Raw genomic sequence first — 20,903 nt, 5'->3', positions numbered from 1 at the left:
CCCCCTGTATAATGTATAGTTAAAGCAGCGAGCCGCCCCCCTGTATAATGTATAGATAAATCAGGAAGCCACCCCCTGTTTAATGTATAGATAAATCAGCGAGCCGCCCCCCTGTATAATGTATAGATAAATCAGCGAGCCGGCCCCCTGTATAACGTATAGATAAATCAGTGACCGGCCCCTGTATAATGTATAGATAAATCAGCGAGCCGGCCCCTGTATAATGTATAGATAAATCAGCAAGCCGCCCCCCTGTATAATGTATAGATAAATCAGCGAGCCGCCCCCCTGTATAATGTATAGATAAATCAGCGAGCCGCCCCCCTGTATAATGTATAGATAAATCAGCGAGCCGCCCCCCTGTATAATGTATAGATAAATCAGCGAGCCGCCCCCTTGTTTAATGTATAGATAAATCAGCGAGCCGCCCCCGTTTAATGTATAGATAAATCAGCGAGCCGCCCCCCTGTATAATGTATAGATAAATCAGCGAGCTGGCCCCCTGTATAACGTATAGATAAATCAGCGAGCTGGCCCCCTGTATAACGTATAGATAAATCAGCGAGCCGCCCCCGTTTAATGTATAGATAAATCAGCGAGCCGGCCCCCTGTATAACGTATAGATAAATCAGCGAGCTGGCCCCCTGTATAACGTATAGATAATTCAGCGAGCCGGCCCCCTGTATAACGTATAGATAAATCAGCGAGCCGCCACCCTGTATAATGTATAGATAAATCAGCGAGCCGCCCCCCTGTATAATGTATAGATAAATCAGCGAGCTGGCCCCCTGTATAACGTATAGATAAATCAGCGAGCCGGCCCCCTGTATAACGTATAGATAAATCAGCGAGCCGGCCCCCTGTATAACGTATAGATAAATCAGCGAGCCGGCCCCCTATATAACGTATAGATAAATCAGCGAGCCGCCCCCCTGTATAATGTATAGTTAAATCACTAAGCCGGCCCCCTGTATAGTGTATAGTTAAATCAGCGAGCCGGCCCCCTGTATAATGTATAGTTAAATCAGCAAGCTGGCCCCCTGTATAATGTATAGTTAAATCAGCGAGCTGGCCCCCTGTATAATGTATAGATAAATCAGGGACCCGCCCCCCTGTATAATGTATGGCTAAAGCAGCGAGCCGGCCCTGTATAATGTATAGATAAATCAGCGAGCCACCCCGCATAATGTATCGTTGTTTATTAATAAAGCTTGTCAGACATTAAAAATATAACGTTGTAACACGTAGAGGCTGGGATGGAGTCAGGGAAAGGCGCTCTGAATGGCTGGACAGGTGGCTGCTCACATGGGCCTGAAGCTTGCCATTCTCAATGAGTCTTCCCGCACACGCTGCAAGCTTAGGGTTTGGCCCCTGTGTGGATGCGCTCGTGTCTGCGCAGGTTGGAGCTCTGAGCGAACCTCTTCCCGCACACCTCACAGCTAAAGGGCTTCTCCCCTGTGTGTGTCCTCCTGTGGCTGGCATATGCCGAGCGGTCAGTGAACTGACGGCCACACTCCGTGCAGGCGAAGGGCTTTTCCCCGGTGTGGATCCTCTGGTGGGACACGAGTGTGGAGTGCTGAGTGAAGCGCTTCCCACACACGGAACACGGAAAGGGCTTCTCTCCCGTGTGGATCCGGCCGTGGATCCCAAGGCTGGTCTTATCTGCGAAGCATTTCCCGCAGTGCTTACAGCGATGCTGCTTCTTCTCTCTGTGCGATCTCTGATGCGCAACAAACAGCTCTTTAACATAAAACATCTGTCCGCAGGCCAGGCACCGGTGAGGCTGCCGCTCCATGTGCGTCTTCTCGTGGATCAGGAGCAGCGACTGCTGAACGAACCCCTTCCCACAGATGGCGCAGAAACAGCGCTTATCCTGTACGTGGCTCTGCAGGTGTAACGCCAGCACCGTCTGCTGCACAAACTGCTTGCCGCACACCACGCAGATATAGGCCTGCCGCACGTTGCTGTTTGGTAGCTTCTTTTTTTTCAGACAGAGAAAGCAGAGGCGTCCGTGCTGCGCATGTACCGGCTTCCTCGTGGGCCGCGGCGCGGCTTCCTGCTGCCTTCTGCTCGCATACAGCGTTTTGCCGCATCCCGGACAGGCATAAGATGTCCAGACAGCTCTCTTCTTCTGCCTTTTTGATGTCTTCCTGCTGACATTACACGCCAGGTGCTTCCTCCTCAGCGGTGCGGCCGAGGCATGCGGACACTCCCTATTCGCTTGTCTCTGGGACGTGTCACTTTTTCCCGGCTCCGCTTTCGAATCCCGAGCTTCCAGTCTCGTGAAGAGAGTGACAACAGGACATGTGTTTTTTTCGGTAATGAAGTCTCTGTTTTCCGTGACGGCAGCCACCTCAGGCGTGTTCTTCCTTCCACCGCCACCATGTTTACTACACGCCAACTCATTCATTATGCACGCCTGCCCATAACCAAACCCACACAACGCGGGCACTGAATCCAAATCCTTCGCGTGTGACACACCACACCAGACTGTCCGCTCCAGAGCAGCAACGCCCGCGTGGGCCTCACCGTGTCCCAGCCGTGTTAGAGCCCGGTCACACTCGCCATCCACGTTGCTCACGCTGATTATCAGTGACTTGGCTTCGATGGTGAATTTCTCCCCTCCGCTCTTTCTGTACCGGATTCTGTGTCTCTGAAAGGTCTTTCCTTCTTCTTGCGTCCCAAACATCTCGTTATCAGCTGGTTTAAAGCGTCCGTTCCGGAATTCATCCTCCGGTGACCGGCTGGAAAGGACGCGCACCGCAGGGCGGCAGATCTCCGGCTCGGGTGATGCAAGTGTCTCGGGAGTCTGTAGGTGTTGCAGGGCCCCGCTTGGACCTGGTTCACTGCCAGGACACGGCTGCAGCGTTTCCAGGCCTCCGGCAGTCCTGTTTCTGCATCTATTCTTAATCTGTTTCTTCATCTCGTGGTCTCATCGCACGAGACGACTCGGTGACGTCTCTTATCTGCGCAACAAACACATAGAGATCACACAGCTGAGCAGCTTCAAGCAAAGCCTGTCCTTAATAGGCTGTGCGAGATGGCTGCTTATGGTGTGGCTCCCCTGTCCTGTTATTAATAAGCTGTGCGAGATGGCTGCTTATGGTGTGGCTCCCCTGTCCTGTTATTAATAAGCTGTGTGAGATGGTTGGTTGTGGTGCGGCTCCCCTGTCGCCTGTCCCGTTATTAATAAGCTGTGTGAGATGGTTGGTTGTAGTGCGGCTCCCCTGCCGCCTGTCCCGTTATTAGTATGCTGTGTGAGATGGCTGCTTGTGGTGCGGCTCCCCTGCCGCCTGTCCCGTTATTAGTATGCTGTGTGAGATGGTTGGTTGTGGTGCGGCTCCCCTGTCGCCTGTCCCGTTATTAGTATGCTGTGTGAGATGGCTGCTTGTGGTGCGGCTCCCCTGTCCCCTGTCCCGTCGTGTGCTGGAACGAAAGGTATTAGAATTCTCTGATAGTAACTCAGGAAACTACTCACGTTTAGTGCCTGCAAAGCAATGTCATCAAAAGGCGACTTCCTGTCAGAAGAGGAAGCTGGCGCATTGCACGCAGGGAAATGGAGTCCTTCGCTTTCTGATGAATTACTTCCACAACATGCACCGGACTACATCCCCCAGCATTCCTCGGACTACATTATCCAGCAGGCCCCGGACTATTACCCCAGCATTCCTCGGACTACATTACCCTGGATGCCCTGGACTATTACTCCAGCATTCCTTGAACTACATTCCCCAGCATTCCTCGGACTACATTTCCCAGCATGCCCCGGACTATTAACCCTATCATGCCCCGGACTGCATCCCCTATCATGCCCCGGACTATTTCCCCCTGCATGCCTCACCTACACCCACCTAGCATACCTCAGATTATTGCCCCTTATGTGGAATGAGCTTCCTCTGGGCACAGGTCGCTGCCCCAGTCATTAAAGGCAAGTAGGGTGACCACATCAGCCATGCCTTCCAGGACATATATTTTTTACATATTGCTGACCAGCCCATATGATATACTGCCCTGCACTATGGATGATGTATAACTGACTGCTTCCCTTCCCTGAGTCCATACATCCAATCTGTAAAAACGATATGTCCTGGGAAACATGGCCTTGTAGATGAGGCCAGGCTAATGTCAGAGGCCGGGCGCTGTCCCTTGTAGATGAGGCCAGGCTAATGTCAGAGGCCGGGTGCTGTCCCTTGTAGAGGAGGCCAGGCTAATGTAAAAGGAGGCCAGGCTAATGTCAGAGGCCGGGCGCTGCCCCTTGTAGAGGAGGCCAGGCTAATGTAAAAGGAGGCCAGGCTAATGTCAGAGGCCGGGCGCTGCCCCTTGTAGAGAAGGCCAGGCTAATGTCAGAGGCCGGGCGCTGCCCCTTGTAGAGGAGGCCAAGCTAATGTAAGAGGGCGGGCGCTGTGCCTTTTAGAGGAGGCCAGGCTAATGTCAGAGGAGGCCAGGCTAATGTCAGAGGAGGCCAGGCTAATGTAAAAGGAGGTTGGGTCTCGCACGCCTCTGGAATGGCCTCCCTGCAGAGGCATGAGACCAGGGTTGCGACTAGTTCCTATCCGGTAGAACGACCATGTCCTTTACAGGGATAGGAAATAGCTTGCTCAGTGTGTGTGAGCTATTTTCTATCCAGCAAAATTACCTTTTGCCCCTTAGTGGTCAGGTCCTGTACAGGGATAGGAACTATCCAACTCATGTAAAGAGAGCTAGTTTCTATCCCTGTAAAGGACCTTTTGCTCCATCGTGGCCAGGTCCTGTTAACGGATAGGAACTAGATGGTTCATGGTGAGAAATCTGGTTACCATCCAGCTTAAGGACCCTTATCTCTCCAGCTCACGCAGGTCCCTTACAGGGATAGGAACTAGACGGTTTATAGTAAGAAATCTAGCTTCCATCCAGCTAAAGGACTTTTATACCTTCAGCTCACACAGGTCCTTTACAAGGATAACAATCCCTAGTTCCTATACTGCGAAGGGACTCATATCTCCAGCTCAGACAGGTCCCTTACAGGAATAGGAACTAGACGGTTCATAGTGAGAAATCTTGTTTCCATGGTCTTGCCATGGTCAAAAAAGCAAGAAACAAAAAGGCAGAAACATTGTCTATTAGATTTTATTTAATCTAACGCGGTTTCATAACATACCCATGGATATTCCTAATAATAATTGTTGTGTTAATGGGTACCGACGTGTCCTTTTTATGACTCCAATTGTCTTCCATCTGTCCTGGATTCACACCTTAACCCTGTGTGGTCCCTAATCACCTGAGCAGGAGAAAGACACAACCAATGGAGCCTTTCTTGGATATTCTCCCTTGTGTATGGCGGTCCGACGCACACAGCTGAGCTGTTCCCACTAGCTTTGCACTTGTCCGCTGCACAATACTCCGTGGGCAACAGCTTATGCCTGGCTCCTATTCCAAAAAGCCACCACCATGAGGACGTAATCTATTAATCTAACCATGTCACTAAAAAGTTAATGTTTTGTGAGTGGTTGAGATAGACTGTAGAAGAAGAAAACAGTATAAACATCTCGTTAAAGAAAAAAAAAAAAAAAAACCCTGATTTTTAATTGCAATTCCAGATATATTACATGCGTTCTGTTCATTTAATTATTCGTGAACATATATTATTATTATTACTATTATTTTGAAACATATACAGCTGTTGCTTTATTTTATCACATTCTCATATACATTGTGAAGGTCTCAATTACAGACGTGGCATTTAGTCTATAACAAATGAGTCTATTCACTAAAAAATGATGTGCAGGAGAGTTGAGCGGAGGCGCAAGAGACGCACTCACTGGAACAGAGAGAGACAAAGCGAGACACACTCACTGGCACAGAGAGAGAGAGACACTGGGAGAGAGAGAGAGAGAGAGAGAGAAAGACACTGGCACAGAGAGAGAGAGAAAGACACGGCACAGAGAGAGAGAGAGACACTGGCACAGAGAGAGACACACACACACTGACACAGAGAGAGAGAGAGAGACACACACACTCACTGGCACAGAGAGAGAGAGACACTCACTGGCACAGAGAGAGAGAGACACTCACTGGCACAGACAGACACACACACTGGCACAGAGAGACACACACACTGGCACAGAGAGAGACACACACACACTGACAGAGAGAGAGAGAGACACACACTCACTGGCACAGAGAGAGAGAGACACTCATTGGCACAGAGAGAGAGACACACACACTGGCACAGAGAGACACACACACTGGCACAGAGAGAGACACACACACACACTGACACACACAGAGAGAGAGACACACACACTCACTGGCACAGAGAGAGGGAGACACACTCACTGGCACAGAGAGACACACACACTGGCACAGAGAGTCTGAGACACTCACTGGCACAGAGAGAGAGTCTGAGAAGATGGAAGATGTGGCTGGTATTCAATTCTTACCAGGGCTGGTTTTAACTCCCAGTCCAGCCCTGCAGCCACAACGGTGCGTGTCTGTAGTGTGACATCCGTGGCGGTCCTTGTCTTCTCTGTCACATGCATGACACTATTGAAGAATATCTGAATCTCACAGCATCCTGTATGTCCTACCTGCCCTCTGTCACCTGTCTCCTGACAGCTGCACCCTGCTCACCGTCAGCTGCAAGCTGTCCCCTCCCTGCCCTTGCTCGCGTCAGCTTCCCCTCCCTGCTTCTGCCGTCCACTGACAGAGGCGCCATGCATGCTCCTGCTGCCCAGTGATAGAGGGGCCATGCCTGCTTCTGCTGCCCGTTTCCCCTGCAGGACTACACTTCCCGGTAGGCAGTGCGGCGATCATGTGACTCCCACATGACAGGAGGTGCGTGACGGTTCCGGCTGCTCTGCTGGTTGGTGACGGGTACCCGAAGAAGCGGCGGCTCGAGCGGCAGCATGAACCCCGAGCGAGACCTGTCACCTCTCACCCCAAACATAGTGCGGGCTCTGAATGATAAGATGTACGAAAAGCGGAAGGTGGCGGCCCTGGAAATAGAGAAGTGAGAAGCCGGTCATCAGCCAACTGTGGGGGGAACCTAAGAGAGGCTGAGCTGAGGGGGAAAGAGTTCGGAGGGGAAAGGACGAGGCGTGAGACCAAAGGGCCGTGTGTGTCTCTGCCACCTATAGCTGCCCCCCTGTGTGTCTCTGCCACCTATAGCTGCCCCCCTGTGTGTCTCTGCCACCTATAGCTGCCCCCCTGTGTGTCTCTGCCACCTATAGCTGCCCCCCTGTGTGTCTCTGCCACCTATAGCTGCCCCCCTGTGTGTCTCTGCCACCTATAGCTGCCCCCCTGTGTGTCTCTGCCACCTATAGCTGTCTCCCTGTGTTTGTCTCTGACACCTATAGCTCTCCCCGTGTGTCTCTCTGCCACCTATAGCTGTCCCCCCTGTGTCTCTCCGCCAACAATAGCTGCCCCCGTGTGTCTCTCTGCCACCCATTGCTGTTCTCTCTCTCTCTGTAGGTTGGTGAGGGAGTTTGTTGCCCAGAATAATACTGGTCAGATCCGTCATGTGATCTTGATTCTGTCTCAAGAGTTTGCGCTCTCCCAGCATCCTCACAGCAGGAAAGGCGGTCTAATTGGTTTGGCTGCCTGCTCCATCGCGCTGGGCAAGGTAAGGTACTCACGGTGCTGTACGCTTTACTGTGCGCTTCCTCAACGTCTAGGATGACAAAGTCCAAAATGTTTGAAAAAAAGCCGGGTTTAGTTTTACTAAATTCAGATGTAACGCCACATAACGTGAGCAGAAAAGAGAAGAACCATATTAAATGAGATTAATTACGTTGACAGGATGTGACAGTCACAGGACAAGTGCTCATTCATGTGTAATTGGTGTATGCAGGGTGTTCCCTGGCAGGGCTGCGCCTGATTGGTGTATGTAGGGTGTTCGCTGGCAGGGCTGCGCCTGAATGGTGTATGCAGGGTGTTCGCTGGCAAGGCTGCGCCTGATTGGTGTATTCAGGGTGTTCGCTGGCAAGGCTGCGCCTGATTGGTGTATGTAGGGTGTTCCCTGGCAGGGCTGCGCCTGATTGGTGTATGTAGGGTGTTCGCTGGCAGGGCTGCGCCTGAATGGTGTATGTAGGGTGTTCGCTGGCAGGGCTGCGCCTGAATGGTGTATGCAGGGTGTTTGCTGGCAGGGCTGCGCGTGATTGGTGTAAGCAGGGTGTTCGCTGGCAGGGCTGCGCGTGATTGGTGTATGCAGGGTGTTCACTGGCTGAGCTGTGTGTGTATGCAGGACTCCGGCCAGCACCTGAGGGAGCTCATCGAACCGGTACTCACGTGTTTTAATGATGCGGACAGTCGGCTTAGATACTACGCCTGCGAGGCTCTCTACAACATTGTGAAGGTGGCTCGAGGCTCGGTGCTTCCTCATTTCAATGTGCTCTTCGATGGACTCAGCAAGGTATTCCCACATCTTATATTTTAACCCTCTTTGCGATGCGTGCCTGTGCACCCCCCTCGCGACGCTTTCCTGCTTGTATACCCGTCAGAGGCACTGCATGTAATTGGCTCATGTTATTATTGTCATTCGATGCTGGTTTTGGGCCCGCCGTGGTAGTGGTAGTTGTGGTAGTTGTTGCAATACTGTTACCCTATATCTTTGTCACAGCTTGCCGCTGACCCCGACCCCAATGTGAAGAGTGGCTCGGAGTTGCTGGATCGCCTGCTGAAGGTAGGCCATTGTTTGGTTGCAATGATGTTGTGTCCAGTTAATGTCTAGCACTTGTGGTAGAGCCTGACTGAGCAGGTGCCGATTTGTACATCTGTGTGAATAGGAGAGCAGGGATTGATTCAAATGTATGGTGTGTCCGTATAACAAGGCATTCATTATCCATCATTCTTACTATTGTCGATAACAAGTCCATGTCTTCTGCTGTCAGGACATTGTGACGGAAAGCAACAAGTTTGATTTGGTCAGCTTTGTCCCTCTTCTTCGTGAGCGGATCTATTCCAACAACCAGTATGCCCGGCAGTTTATTATCTCCTGGGTAAGCGAATGGGCTTGGGTTTAGTCCTCCTGAAGCTGTGCCCCATATCTGCGTTCTAAGAACAGGTCATGTTTGTTACGTTTCAGATCCTGGTGCTTGAATCCGTTCCTGACATCAATCTGCTGGATTACCTCCCAGAGATTCTTGATGGTCTCTTCCAGATTCTTGGGGATAGCAGCAAAGAGATCAGAAAGATGTGAGTTGATGGATTTGCGAGTGGCAGCCCTGCAAGGTAAACGGGCGCCATTATCTCATACCCGTGTGTAGCAGCACATTTAGGTTCTGCTTGGAGCCAAGATACATAATGCTGTGCTTGTGCAGCCCTCTGCACTGCTTTCCTGTGACTGGGCCTATTGAGTCGATCTCCTTGGATGTATTGTTTCCACCAGGTGTGAGGTGTCACTTGGCGAGTTTCTGAAGGAGATCAAGAAGATGCCAGAAAGTGTTAAGTTTGCTGAAATGGCCAACATTTTGGTCATTCATTGTCAGTCAACTGGTGAGTTTTGTGGGGAGTCTGTAGAACCCGTCACCTTTTATTTCATGTTTATGGTTAAGTGATGGTGAATTAAACACTTTAATTAGTCCCATTGCAGTGGATCTTTCATTGTAGCATTATCCTCATAACCCTGCCGCAAAGAACATCATTTTAAAACTAACCTAGGAGGAAGTGGAAGCAATTTGCTGGACCCGGTTTGTCCTTAGTAAGGTCATTGTTAGTTCTCGCATAAACTGAGACAACAAGGACAGCTGCAAGACTGAAGCTCCCTGAGATCACCGCAGTGGCAAATGCTGTGACTTGTAGAGGTCCCCTTTTTTTTTTTTTTATTGTGTTTAGTAATAAAGTCGACGTGTCGCTGTTAGCCAAATAACAGTGAGAGCGGAGACAAGCACTGATGTGGATAGTAGGTCCCCCAGATGGGGCGACACCTTTGCCTGTGGTTGGTTCACCTGTGGCTCTCGTTCCATCTCACAGATGAGTTAATTCAGCTGACAGCCATGTCCTGGATGCGGGAATTCTTGCAGCTTGCTGGCCGGATAATGCTCCCTTACGCATCAGGAATCCTTACTGCTGTATTGCCCTGTCTCTCTTACGATGACCGCAAAAGGAGTATCCTTTTTATGTCCGCTTATACTGACAGACGCGCTGCTTTTATTTCTGAAGCCTGAGGCGAGTTAATGGATTATATTCACCTAATGTTCACTCGTGGCATTCTCCCTTCCTGGTGAAACAGCAGTTCCTGCTTCATGCCTTAAACCTTCCTTCTTGTTGTGGTTCAGCCTCAGGATCATGGTCATTCTTTGTTTTCTCCTTAAACCCCCTATCCCCAGATATTAAAGAGGTTGCTAATGTGTGTAACCAAAGTCTGATGAAGCTGGTGACGCCTGAAGATGATGAAACAGAGGATGTGAAGTCACTGACAGGTTCGCAGTTGGATGAGGACCTTGCATCATATCAGGAAACCCCCACGCACAGTGAGTCCCTTTAACAATCCTTTTCAGTCCTAGAAGTGTACTCCAACAGTGTGTCGTCTTCAGACCTAGTGAGGAGTATGCAACTCCTCTCTGCGGGATCACATGGGAATGACACATTTTTGTGCAGATGTTTACCCAGCTGTGGCATTGGACTTGTTGGTATATATATATCTCACCTAAGTTCTTTCCCTTAATAGCTGATTGGGGCATGTCATACATGAGAATGATAATACCCGTTCACTGACATTCCTTCTCTCAACAGGAACCCTAGATAACACAGCAGATTCCAACCCTAACAACATCAAGACATTTGCTCCAAACAGGTTAGTCCTCCTTTAATTACCCAGGTCAGACAGGCAGAGAGTAGTCTGTCACACGCTGCATGAATCCAATATCGTGCGTACCGTCTCTTCTGTGTGAGTCTGGTGTATGGCTGGATGGTGTGGGAAGATAGTATCGGTACAGGCAGCGTCTTTGTGCCAGGCCTTGTCAGACTGTATAATCCATGAGGCTCATGGGCTATTAACCTGAAAACTGCAGTGTAGTCACTTAACCACCAGGGGACACTGTAGCACCTTCCAGAAGGTCCCCTATAACACTCAGGGAAATAGTGAGCGTAGATAATCTCTGCCTAATTTATGTAAGATCTACTGGCCCACGTGCTCATTGTGTGTAGCCTTAATACCCTGTGTTCCGTGCCTCTGGGCAGTATTGCCAAATCCTGTTGGCTTGTTCTGTGTTAATCTCTTGCTTACAGCTTGAAGTGAGATCGCGGATCGGTCTGCGCACGCTCCTGCTCACGCTGTGCCTCAGGCTTCTCATGGCATCCTATTAGCATAACAATACCCAGATAAAATGTCCATTGCTCTTTTGCCTTATTAACACTTTGCCGCTAGCGCCTAGTGGAAACCTCTCTTCCCATAGACACTAATCATTGTGTTGGTGACATCATCACCAAGTTTAGCCTGGACAGATTCTAGTCCTTTCCTTAGTTCTGGATGTGGCATGCTTTGCACCTGATTACCATGTAACATCACCCGACTCTCCCTCACCCCTTGTTGATGGGCACTGAAGGCTATGCGAGTTTAGAAATGGCCTGTGCACGACCATGTATGTAGTATGTATGAGCAAGATTAGACATGCATGTGGTTAAGTACCAGAGGCCGTGTTAAATTGCCCTCATAGATGTGTATGTGCCATCCAGCAGCTCCCAGACAGCAGGCGGCATCTCGCTAAATCTGGATGGAATTGTTCATGTACTGGACAGACACCTGCACGAGTCCTCCACTGGAATGATGAGCCGCATCAGTGTGCTGAAGTGGCTTTACCATCTGTACATAAAGACCCCGCGCAAGGTGATTAACAGAAAGCAGGACTGTTAGACAGCTCCACCCGTGGTGCAGCGAGAGACTGATAAGCATTGTAGACGCAGACACTAACACTCTTGCTATTGTAGATGTTCCGGCACACGGACGGCCTGTTCCCCATCTTACTGAAGACCCTCTCTGATGAGTCTGATGAGGTAATTGAAAAGAATGGGGTAGAGCACGGCAACGACGGTTTAACGTTAGAAGAATGGGGGAAAGCAGGGCCATTGCAGTTTAATGTTGATAACTGTAAACGAATGCACTTGGGACATAAAAATCCCAGCGCAGAAGATGGCATTGGGGGGGACACAGTTCTGTCAGAGACGTAGGAGTTATTGTTTCTGACGGCTTAAAGGAAAGCATAGAATGTAGTAAAGCATTAGAAAAAGGAGGGGTATTAGTAGAAAAAGAAAGGTGATCCTGCTCTTTTACAGTTCTCAGACCTCACCTAGAGACATTTAAATACTTGAAGGAATTTAACAAAGGAGGGACAATTATTTTAAAGGAGGAGAAATGTTAGAACAAGAGACCAGAATCTAAAACTAGAAGGTCAGAGGTTTAGATGGAACGTAAGGAAGTTTTACTTTAATGAGAGTAATAGATAGATGGATGGAACAATTTCCCAGTGGAAGTGGTGGAGGCTAATACAGTGAGGGAATTTAAACAGATATAATGAAGCTTTCCTCACTATGGGACCAGACCAAAGACTGATCTTCATAAATAACGGACAGACTCCAAGGTCCGAATGGGTCTGATCTACCAGCAGAATTACCAAGGAAGGAGTTAATGAAAGGGAGCTACACGCTGCCCCCTCTGTGCTGGCGGGTAGATCTCTACCGGAGCCGTGCAATTGCAGGGCTTGTTTCCATGGAGACAGGGAAGTCCAGAGCTCTGGTGCACAGGAGATGCTTAAGACAATGCCTCGCGCATGCTAATGTGCAGCAGCCATTCCCTAATCTGGAAAGTTAACAACAACTAACCACTGCGGTATTTGGCTGCTGGGTCAGGTGCTGGGTAATGTGCACCAGGCCAGAAGAATGCACACACATGGATACCCGCTGTCTGGGTCTAGGTGGGAAATAAGGTTGGGCAGTGTACAGCCAAAGACACAAAGAGACACATGGTGGGGCTGCCGTGTCAAAGCAAGTGTATGTAATAACACATCCCTGCACTGCACCTGACTCTGAACCCCTGTGCTGTCTGCTTCCAAGGGACAGAAGGAATCTGGGTGCAGAAACAGCCGTTTGGAAAGATGGGGGGTGCATTGTTACTGTGTTTGCCACTGCTTGTCCATTCCACAGATTTATGCAGTGTTGTGTCGGTGTGGATCATTTGTTGTGTTACAACTACTTCCAAGCTGCTGCTTCCACTCTCTAGCACTATTGTCCTCCACGGCCCTATAAATGCATTTACCTGTCTTCCTTCTTGTCCTCCTTAAGGTAATCCTGAAGGATCTAGAGGTTCTTGCAGAAATTGCCTCTTCTCCAGCGGGGCAGACAGACTCTTCCAGTGACAGCACTGACCTTCCTTCTGGACTATTTGCGCTCCATGTTCCAAGCCACTCCAGCGGCCATGGTGAGTAATATTTCCTGTTACATGAAAATGTCAAAGCTGTGTGCCTCTAACTGTGCACTCCGCTCTCTCTCACACTCGCTCCCTGGCACAAAGGGATATAGTCCAAAGAGTGAGAGTCAGAGTGCAGAATGTGACAGAGCCAGAGTGCAAGGGAGCGAGAATGTGAGAGTACAAAGGGGGGGGTCAAGAGTGGATAGTGCAATGGAGCTACAGTGCAAGAGGGAGAAAAAGTGCAAGAATGCAGAGTATGAGAGAGCTAGAGTGTAAAGGATCAAGAGTGCAAGGTGTGAGGGAACAAGAGTGCAAAGTTCAAGGGAGCCAGGGAGAATAAGTGCACCTGAGCCACAGAGCGAGCGCACAAAGGATAAGGAATGCATAGGGCGAGGGAAGCTGAGAGCGCAAGTGATTGAAAGTGCAGAATGCAATGGAGTCAGAGTGAGAGTACAGAGAGAGAGAGAGAGAGAGAGAGAGAGAACCAGGGAGCCCGAGGGTGAGGATCAAAAAGGATGGAGAGTGTGTGGGATTTAGAAAGCAAGAGTGCAGTGTGAGCAATCCAGAGTGAAAGGATTGAAAGCGAAAGCGAGAGCGCAAGCGTAAAATGGATCAAGAATGGATAGAGCGAGGGAGCCAGAGGATGAGAGTGCAACTGAGCAAGAGAGCCAGAGTGTAGAGAATGAGGGAGCCTGAGAGTGTCAGATTGCAAGGGATCAACAGTACAGAGTGCATTGGATCAAGAGAGCAGTAAGTGAGAGGGTAAAAGGGATCAAGAATGCATGGAGCGAGCGTGTGAGGGATTCAGTTGGAAAGGGAGCCAGAGCATTAGAGTGCCAGATTGCAATGGAGGCAGAGAGCGAGACAGTGCAAGTGCGAGACTCTGAAAGCTAGAGTTCTAGGGAGCCAAGGATCGAGCGTGCAGAGTGTGTAGGATTGAGAGAACAAGAATGGAGTGTGAGGAAGCCAGAGTGGAGAGATTAGGGGTTGAGTGCAATAGAGCCAGAGTGCAGAATGTGAGGGAGGCAGAGAGCATACAAAGGTTTAAGAATGCATAGGGTGAGGGAACCTGAGAGTGCAAGGGAGTCAGAGGGCGAGAAGTGTAGAGTGTGTGGGATTGAGAGTGAGAGTGCAGTGTGAGGAAGCCAGAGTGCAAAGATTGAGAGTGAGACTGCAAGGAGGAAAGAGTGAAAGAATGGATAGAGGGTGCGAGAGTGAGAGGGATCCAGTTGGAAAGGAAGTGAGAGAGACAGAAAGCAAGAGAACAGATAAAGAGATAACCAGGGTGCAAGGGAGCTAGAGAGTGAGAGCACAAAGGATTAATAATGTATTGGGCAAGAGAACCTGAGAGGGGGCAAGGGAGCCAGAGATCTATAGTGCAGTGTAAGGAATCAGGAGTGCGAAGGTTGAGAGTGAGAGTACAAAGGATTGATAATCAAAAGTGCAGAATGCAGTGGAATCATAGACTGAGAGTGTGAGTCAAGAGTGTAAGAGAGCAAGAGTGCAGTGTGAGTAAGTGCACATTGAGTGCGAGAATGCAAAGGAGCCAGGGTGGGTGCAAAGGGTCAGGAAGCCAGAGTGAGAGAATGCATAGAGTGAGGAAGCCCAAGAGCGAGAGTACAAAGGATTAACAATGTATAGGGCGAGAGAGTGCAAGTGCAGAATGCAATGGGGTTGTAGAGCAAGAGTGTCAGAGAGCGAGACTGCAGTGTGAGGAAGCCAGAGTGCAGAGATTAAGAGTGTAAAATGCAAGGGAACCCAAGAGTTCAAAGGAGCAAGAGAGTGAGAGTACCAATTGAGGGAGAGCTAAGGTATGAGAATGCAAGGGATCAAGATTGCAGAGTGGCAGGAAGCCAGAGATGTATAGCCCAAGAGTATATAGAGTGAGGGAGCCAGATAACAAGAGTGCAGAGAGAGAGAGAGTGCAAGGGAGCGAGGAGGCCAGAGTGCACATCGTGCTAGGGAGCTAGAACACATAAGTACAGAGAAAGAGAGAACCAGGATTCAAGGGAGCCGGATGGCGAAAGTGACTGCGAGTGTACAAGGGAGCTTGAGAGTGATCATGAATACACAGAGCGAGGGAGCCAGGAACAGAGAGCGTGCAAGTGATCGAAAGTGCCGAATACAATGGAGTCCGAGAGTGAGAGTGCTAGGGAGCCAGGGGTCAAGAGTGCAGAGGTTGACAGCGAGAATGCAAAGGATTGAGCGTGCAGAGTGTGAGAATACAAGAGATAGAGAATGCATAGAGTGAGGAAGACAGAGCACCAGGGTGCAAAGGAGTCAGAGAGCGAGAATACAGAGAGCGAGACTCAGAGTATGACAGTGCAAGGGATGGAGAGTTCAGAGTGTGAGTGAGATACAGAGAAAGAGAGCCAGAGTACAAGAGAGTGAGTGTGCAAGGGAGCCTGAAAGTGCCAGATTGCAAGAGATTAACAATTACAGATTTCAATAGACCATCAGTGCAGAGAGTGCAAGGGAGCCAGGGAACAAGGACGAGGGAGCGAGAGAGTGCAAGTGCAGAATGCAATGGAGTCAGAGAGCAAGAGTGTAAGAGCGCAAGATTGCATGTGTGGAAGCCAGAGTGCAGAGATTAAGAGCGAGAGTGTAAAATGCAAAGGAGCCAGAGGGCGTGAGTGCAAGCAAGTCAGGGAGCCAGAGGGTGCTGTGTGAGAAAGCCAGAGTGCAGAGTGAGAGGGAGATACAGAGAAAGAGAGCCAGAGTACAAGAATGCAGTGTGTGAAAGTGCAAGGGAGCCTGAAAGTGCCAGATTGCAAGAGATCGACAGTACAGAGTGCAAGCGAGCCAGACTGCAGAGTGTAGAGAATGAGGGAGCCAGAAAACAAGAGTACAGAGAAAGAGAGAACCAGAGGGCAAGCGAGTGAGAGTGTCAGAGTGCAAGGGATCCAGAGTACAATGTATAGAGTGAGAGAGTGAGGGAACCAGAGAACAAAAGTCTGAGAGTACAGAGAGAGAGAGTGCAAGGGAGCCAGAGAGTGCTGGGTATGAGAGTCGAGAGTATAGAGAAAGGGAGTGAGCCTGAGTGCAAAGGGGCCAGAGTTTAAGGATTCAGGCCTGTTTGTGTGCTTCCCGGAGTGCGCTCCATGCACTGCTGGAACAGATTTATGTGCTGATTACGTTGTACATCTGTTGTGTATGGGGTCTTGTTTGCCTTGCATCCCTCTGGAACATGTCTCTTATCACTGACATTCTGTCTGATTCAGGTCCTCGCGGTCACGAGATCTCCCCCTCAACGCCGACCATGAACTCCTACTTCCACCGTTTCATGATAAACCTACTTAAACGTTTCAGTAGTGAGAGGAAGCTCCTGGAGACACGGGGGGCCTTCATCATCCGGTGAGTCTAGAGCCACAGGGCAGAGGGAAGCCAGCTCCTGGCGACGTCCGTTAGTAACCTGCCCTATGTCCTTAGACAGCTTTGCCTGCTCCTAAATGCTGAGAATATATTTCACTCCATGGCGGACATCTTGCTTCGAGAGGAAGATTTAAAGTTTGCATCAACCATGGTACAAAATCTAAACAGCATCTTACTGACCTCATCTGAGCTCTTCCAGCTGAGAAGTCAACTGAACGACCTACGGACACTGGTATGTAAAGCTAATCACCACCCTGCTTGGTAAATTCCAGCATCTGACGCAGCTGCCATGTCTGAGTGATCGTTCCACATTCATTGAGTGGCCTGGTAGCTTAGGGGTGACAGGAAACAGGAGGGATCTCTCGCACCGCTCTGCGCCGGTTCCCCTTGGAAATTTCACGCTTCTTCTTCTTCGCTTTGTGTTTTTCAGGAGAGCCGTAACTTGTTCTGCTGCCTGTACCGTTCATGGTGTCACAATCCTGTAGCCACTGTGTCACTGTGTTTCCTGACACAGAACTACAAGCACGCCTACCGCCTGATCCAGAAGTTGTATCCTTAGTCACAAACATGTCTGTAGAGCTGGCCCAAAAACACCCCATGTTACAGGCTGGCTGCACGAGAAGCGATTAAAAGACACCACAAAGAAGGTTCTGCTCCTTGACTCGTACATTCAGCGGCGATCTAGAGGTGACTGTCGATTTCCTTACAGAAGTGGACAAGCTGGTCCAGCTCATCGAGTGCCCGATCTTCACATGTAAGTGTGCCCAGATCCCCCAGCGTGTGGTGTCGTGAGTATGTCCTGGTTATATGCTCCCCTAGCACTGCAGGAGGGAAATAGAGCAGAAGTGATGAGTTGGCCTGCAGGGCAGCACGCCTACACGGAGGGTACTGACATACTATAGAGCGGCAACAGCATGTGCAAACAACGGTAATGGGTACTTTGTCTGGTCCGATATGTCTTGGAGGAGAAGACATCATTCGAGTCATAGTTACTTTTAAAAAAAGATGGATTTGCTTTCTCCCTCCTTTGCATGTGTAGTCAAGGGTGAGTCAGCTTTAGGGCCTTTTGTCATGGATTGTCTTATGAATCAAGCCAGTGGTGTGTACTATGGGGTTGTAACACCATGGTTAGGGTGCCTACACAGCATGGATTTGCAACAGTCTGCCTTTGGAGTTCTGGCCGATACAAGGATCACGTTGTGAGCTCATCAGACGAATCCGTGGTACCTTCTGTTCACACCGTGCGTTTCCTTCTAGATCTGCGGCTTCAGCTTCTGGATGTGGAGAATCACCCGTACCTGATCCGTGCGCTGTATGGTTTACTGATGCTCCTGCCGCAGAGCAGTGCATTCCAGCTCCTGTCCCACCGTCTGCAGTGTGTCCCGAACCCTCAGCTTATGAGATCAGCGTAAGTCCCGCATATTACTCCTGTATAACCAGCATGACTTTCTATGTAACACAATGCCATGGGGTCACACAGCAGAGATGGGTAATTAACTTGTTGGAGAGGAGAGACTAAGCTGTAACAATACATTTTAGTATTCTGTTGCCATGGTTCCTGATGTAAACTCCAGAGCACCCTGCTGGCTTGTGGTCTTCTGTTTGTACTTGGCTCTTCCCCAGCATCATACGGCTCTGTGATCTTTCCCTGCTCCTTATAGCGTTTCTAGTTACAGGCCATAACGTGGAGGAGTTTCCTCTATGTGCCAAATGTCTCACCTCCTCCTCCATACTTTGCTTTTGGAGTGGGGGCAGCATCACGTGTCTCACATGCAGACCTATCTATGAAGCTGGGCTGTAAAAGTAGAGAATGAGGGTGACCTTCTAGACCACAAAAGTCTTAATGATTTGAAGTGTCTATTGATGGTTTTCTGTGTCTTCTCTCCTGTCCTCCCCAGGAACACACAGCCAGCACTCGAGTCTCACAAGGAAGACCCAGTTGGGATTGATTACACAGAGCTTCTTAAGCACTTTGAGACGGTCCAGAAAAAGCACCTGGAAATCCGGCACCAGAGGGCTGTGGCTGGTGACATACTGGAGCGGCGTCTGGGTCAGTAATCAGGATAGCAGATGTTGTTAGGTACCTGTCTGTGAAGATATCCAGCCTTGTCGTGATTTAGCCTTTTAATCAGGCTGGCGTGAAGGTGCCCCAGCTTGGTCACACTGATACTGGCCAGGATCGTATATACATAAAGTTCACAGAGCGCATGCCCATGGAAGTAGTGGATAAGGGACATTTGTCATCAGGGCAGTCACCATTTCCAGTTTCCCTTGAGTTTGTTTGAACACTGGATCCAGCGTGGAACAACGGACCAAAAATCAATCGAACGATGTTTTGTTGGGTTTTTGTAATAAATTAAGGCATTTCCTCATGACTATCAGCCTGCGTGTGTGTGTTTCTCCAAATATCATTATTTCATATTCACACGTGAAGGGGGGCGCAATGCTGTTGGGTACCATCCTTGGTCAGTAGGAAGTGGCTTATCCGTGTGGGATTGGTGTCATCACATACCACTGGTTCCCAGTAATATTTTTTCTCAGAGTTGGGGGGTGCTGGAGCGGCAAACACAACTGCTAGCTGCCATACACTTGGCTCCCCCCATACCACTTATTACGGATTCACATATCATAATGACGAGGGAAGATATTTTCTCCCTCCTCAAAAGATAGATGTGGGAATGAAATCAATAATAACCTATGGGGATAGTGGAATTACATGCATTAGAAAGACCACCTCTCAGACATAAAGTCCCAGTGATTCACTTCCATGCTTGTGTGTGTTCTGACTGCAGGAAATCTCCCAATATACACACACGTCTAGAGGCTCAGCTGCCACTCGGTATGCCTAGCTGTGCCTCTCTGGCTAATCACATGACTTGTTTTGGCTGCTTTAAAGAGCCAGTTGCTGGGGTGTACAGCAGGCCACGCAGAGCCTCCTCCAGTTCCGTTTGGCTTGCAATGCCTTTCACATGTTGAAGGGTCAGGGGCTGGGAGGGAGGGAGCTGGTTCCCACGGCTGGGACTAGCATTCTCACGGATGCTAGAGCTCAGCTCTCTCAGGAATGCTTTGTGTAGAGCGTTTACTCTGGAGAGTGCTGGGTGACTGTCATTGTGTGCATGTGTTTACAGTAACCTCTTTATTAACCCTCTGAAGGCACTTAACCTTTTATCTGACCATTGCAAAATTGCAAAAATTCCAAATTTGGAAGCAGAGAGGACAGATTTCCGCTTAAACGCAATTCAGTTTACCGACAAATTAGGTCATAATTTACCACCTAATTTAATTTCCAAGCTCTGGGAGGTATATGTGAGCTCCCCTTAAGAAGCTGCTATCTCACTCTTGGGGACCCGGTGTAGTCAGTGGTCGGAGCTCTCTGACATGGTTTTCTGCGGATAGGTATGGTGGATACCAGGAGATTAACATGGAAGAGCTAAAGGAACACTAGATACCTGGATTGCATTTATCTGCAGTGCTTTGGGGCTTCACAGTTTGCATACCTCAATACCATTCCTAACACCTCCTTTAACAAAATCAAGATGCGTGCGAACGCCGCAACTGTAGTGGAGTCGGCTTTGGTTTACTGACCCGCTTTCTACACATGGGAACTCAAAATAGTTTAGTGTGGATTTGGGGCTCAGCAGGAGACCAGGGAAGCTGTCACTATGTGACTTCAAATATACATCTATCTGCCACACCGTCAGTTATTTCTTCAGAGGAGTCAGGGGCCACTAGAGATTGAGTTGGCTTTAATAGCCTAAATAACGATGGGCAGACTGTTATGGTAAACACTGTCACAGAATACGCCTGGAGCGCCTATAATGACCAATACGGTGGATTTGTATAGTATCATGCCGAAAAGTCCCTATTGTATATCTGAGCCTAAAAGCAATTGCAAATTCAAATGTATATGTATACAGTAATACGGAGACAGCAGACGCAAAGTCGAGCTACTGCGACAATGTGATCTGAGATTGAACTGTTTCCTGGCTGAAAAAACGACGTAAGGGCACAATACATGTGAACACTTGATGTATCACTGACCCGCCACCTTCCTGAGTGCATGACAACCCATATGGTCAGACACAGAAAATCCTCCGGGTCTTCATAGACCACTGAAACGAGGAAGAAAGGTGAGCTAACACAATAATAC

General features: G+C 49.3%; 2 protein-coding genes across 3 annotated transcripts; one reads left to right on the top strand and one right to left on the bottom strand.

Annotated features, from left to right (window-relative positions):
* Positions 1 to 1,183: 1,183 nt before the first annotated feature.
* On the bottom strand, positions 1,184 to 3,534 carry LOC128467246 (zinc finger protein 585A-like). The gene is made up of 2 exons (XM_053448815.1): positions 3,479 to 3,534; positions 1,184 to 2,966 (listed from the first exon to the last, which is right to left on the bottom strand). The coding sequence occupies exon 2, from the start codon at positions 2,921 to 2,923 to the stop codon at positions 1,358 to 1,360; it is 1,566 nt and encodes a 521-aa protein (XP_053304790.1). The 5' UTR covers positions 2,924 to 2,966; positions 3,479 to 3,534; the 3' UTR covers positions 1,184 to 1,357.
* Positions 3,535 to 6,821: 3,287 nt separating this feature from the next.
* VAC14 (VAC14 component of PIKFYVE complex) lies at positions 6,822 to 19,129 on the top strand. 2 transcript variants are annotated; one of them, XM_053449124.1, is made up of 19 exons: positions 6,822 to 6,988; positions 7,450 to 7,600; positions 8,222 to 8,389; positions 8,597 to 8,659; positions 8,868 to 8,975; positions 9,062 to 9,171; positions 9,365 to 9,471; positions 9,949 to 10,083; positions 10,305 to 10,448; positions 10,711 to 10,771; positions 11,656 to 11,803; positions 11,905 to 11,970; positions 13,255 to 13,390; positions 16,603 to 16,735; positions 16,811 to 16,985; positions 17,184 to 17,302; positions 17,428 to 17,507; positions 18,011 to 18,161; positions 18,652 to 19,129. In XM_053449124.1, the coding sequence occupies exons 1-19, from the start codon at positions 6,885 to 6,887 to the stop codon at positions 18,809 to 18,811; spliced, it is 2,319 nt and encodes a 772-aa protein (XP_053305099.1). In that variant the 5' UTR covers positions 6,822 to 6,884; the 3' UTR covers positions 18,812 to 19,129. The 2 variants fall into 2 exon arrangements, with proteins under 2 accessions (XP_053305099.1, XP_053305098.1); XM_053449123.1 differs by having other exon boundaries at positions 11,653 to 11,803.
* Positions 19,130 to 20,903: the final 1,774 nt, after the last annotated feature.

This window comes from Spea bombifrons, chromosome 10, assembly GCF_027358695.1.
Source record: "Spea bombifrons isolate aSpeBom1 chromosome 10, aSpeBom1.2.pri, whole genome shotgun sequence".
NCBI lineage: Eukaryota > Metazoa > Chordata > Amphibia > Anura > Pelobatidae > Spea > Spea bombifrons.
This window is presented reverse-complemented; position numbering and strand designations above follow the sequence as displayed.

Coding starts and splice junctions, on each gene's coding strand:
- LOC128467246 (XM_053448815.1), bottom strand. CDS start 2,923: ATGAAGAAACAGATTAAGAATAGATGCAGAAACAGGACTGCCGGAGGC.
- VAC14 (XM_053449123.1), top strand. CDS start 6,885: ATGAACCCCGAGCGAGACCTGTCACCTCTCACCCCAAACATAGTGCGG. Junction 9,472..9,948: donor CATTCATTGTCAGTCAACTG/GTGAGTTTTGTG, acceptor TCCATCTCACAG/ATGAGTTAATTCAGCTGACA. Junction 10,772..11,652: donor AAGACATTTGCTCCAAACAG/GTTAGTCCTCCT, acceptor TGTGCCATCCAG/CAGCTCCCAGACAGCAGGCG.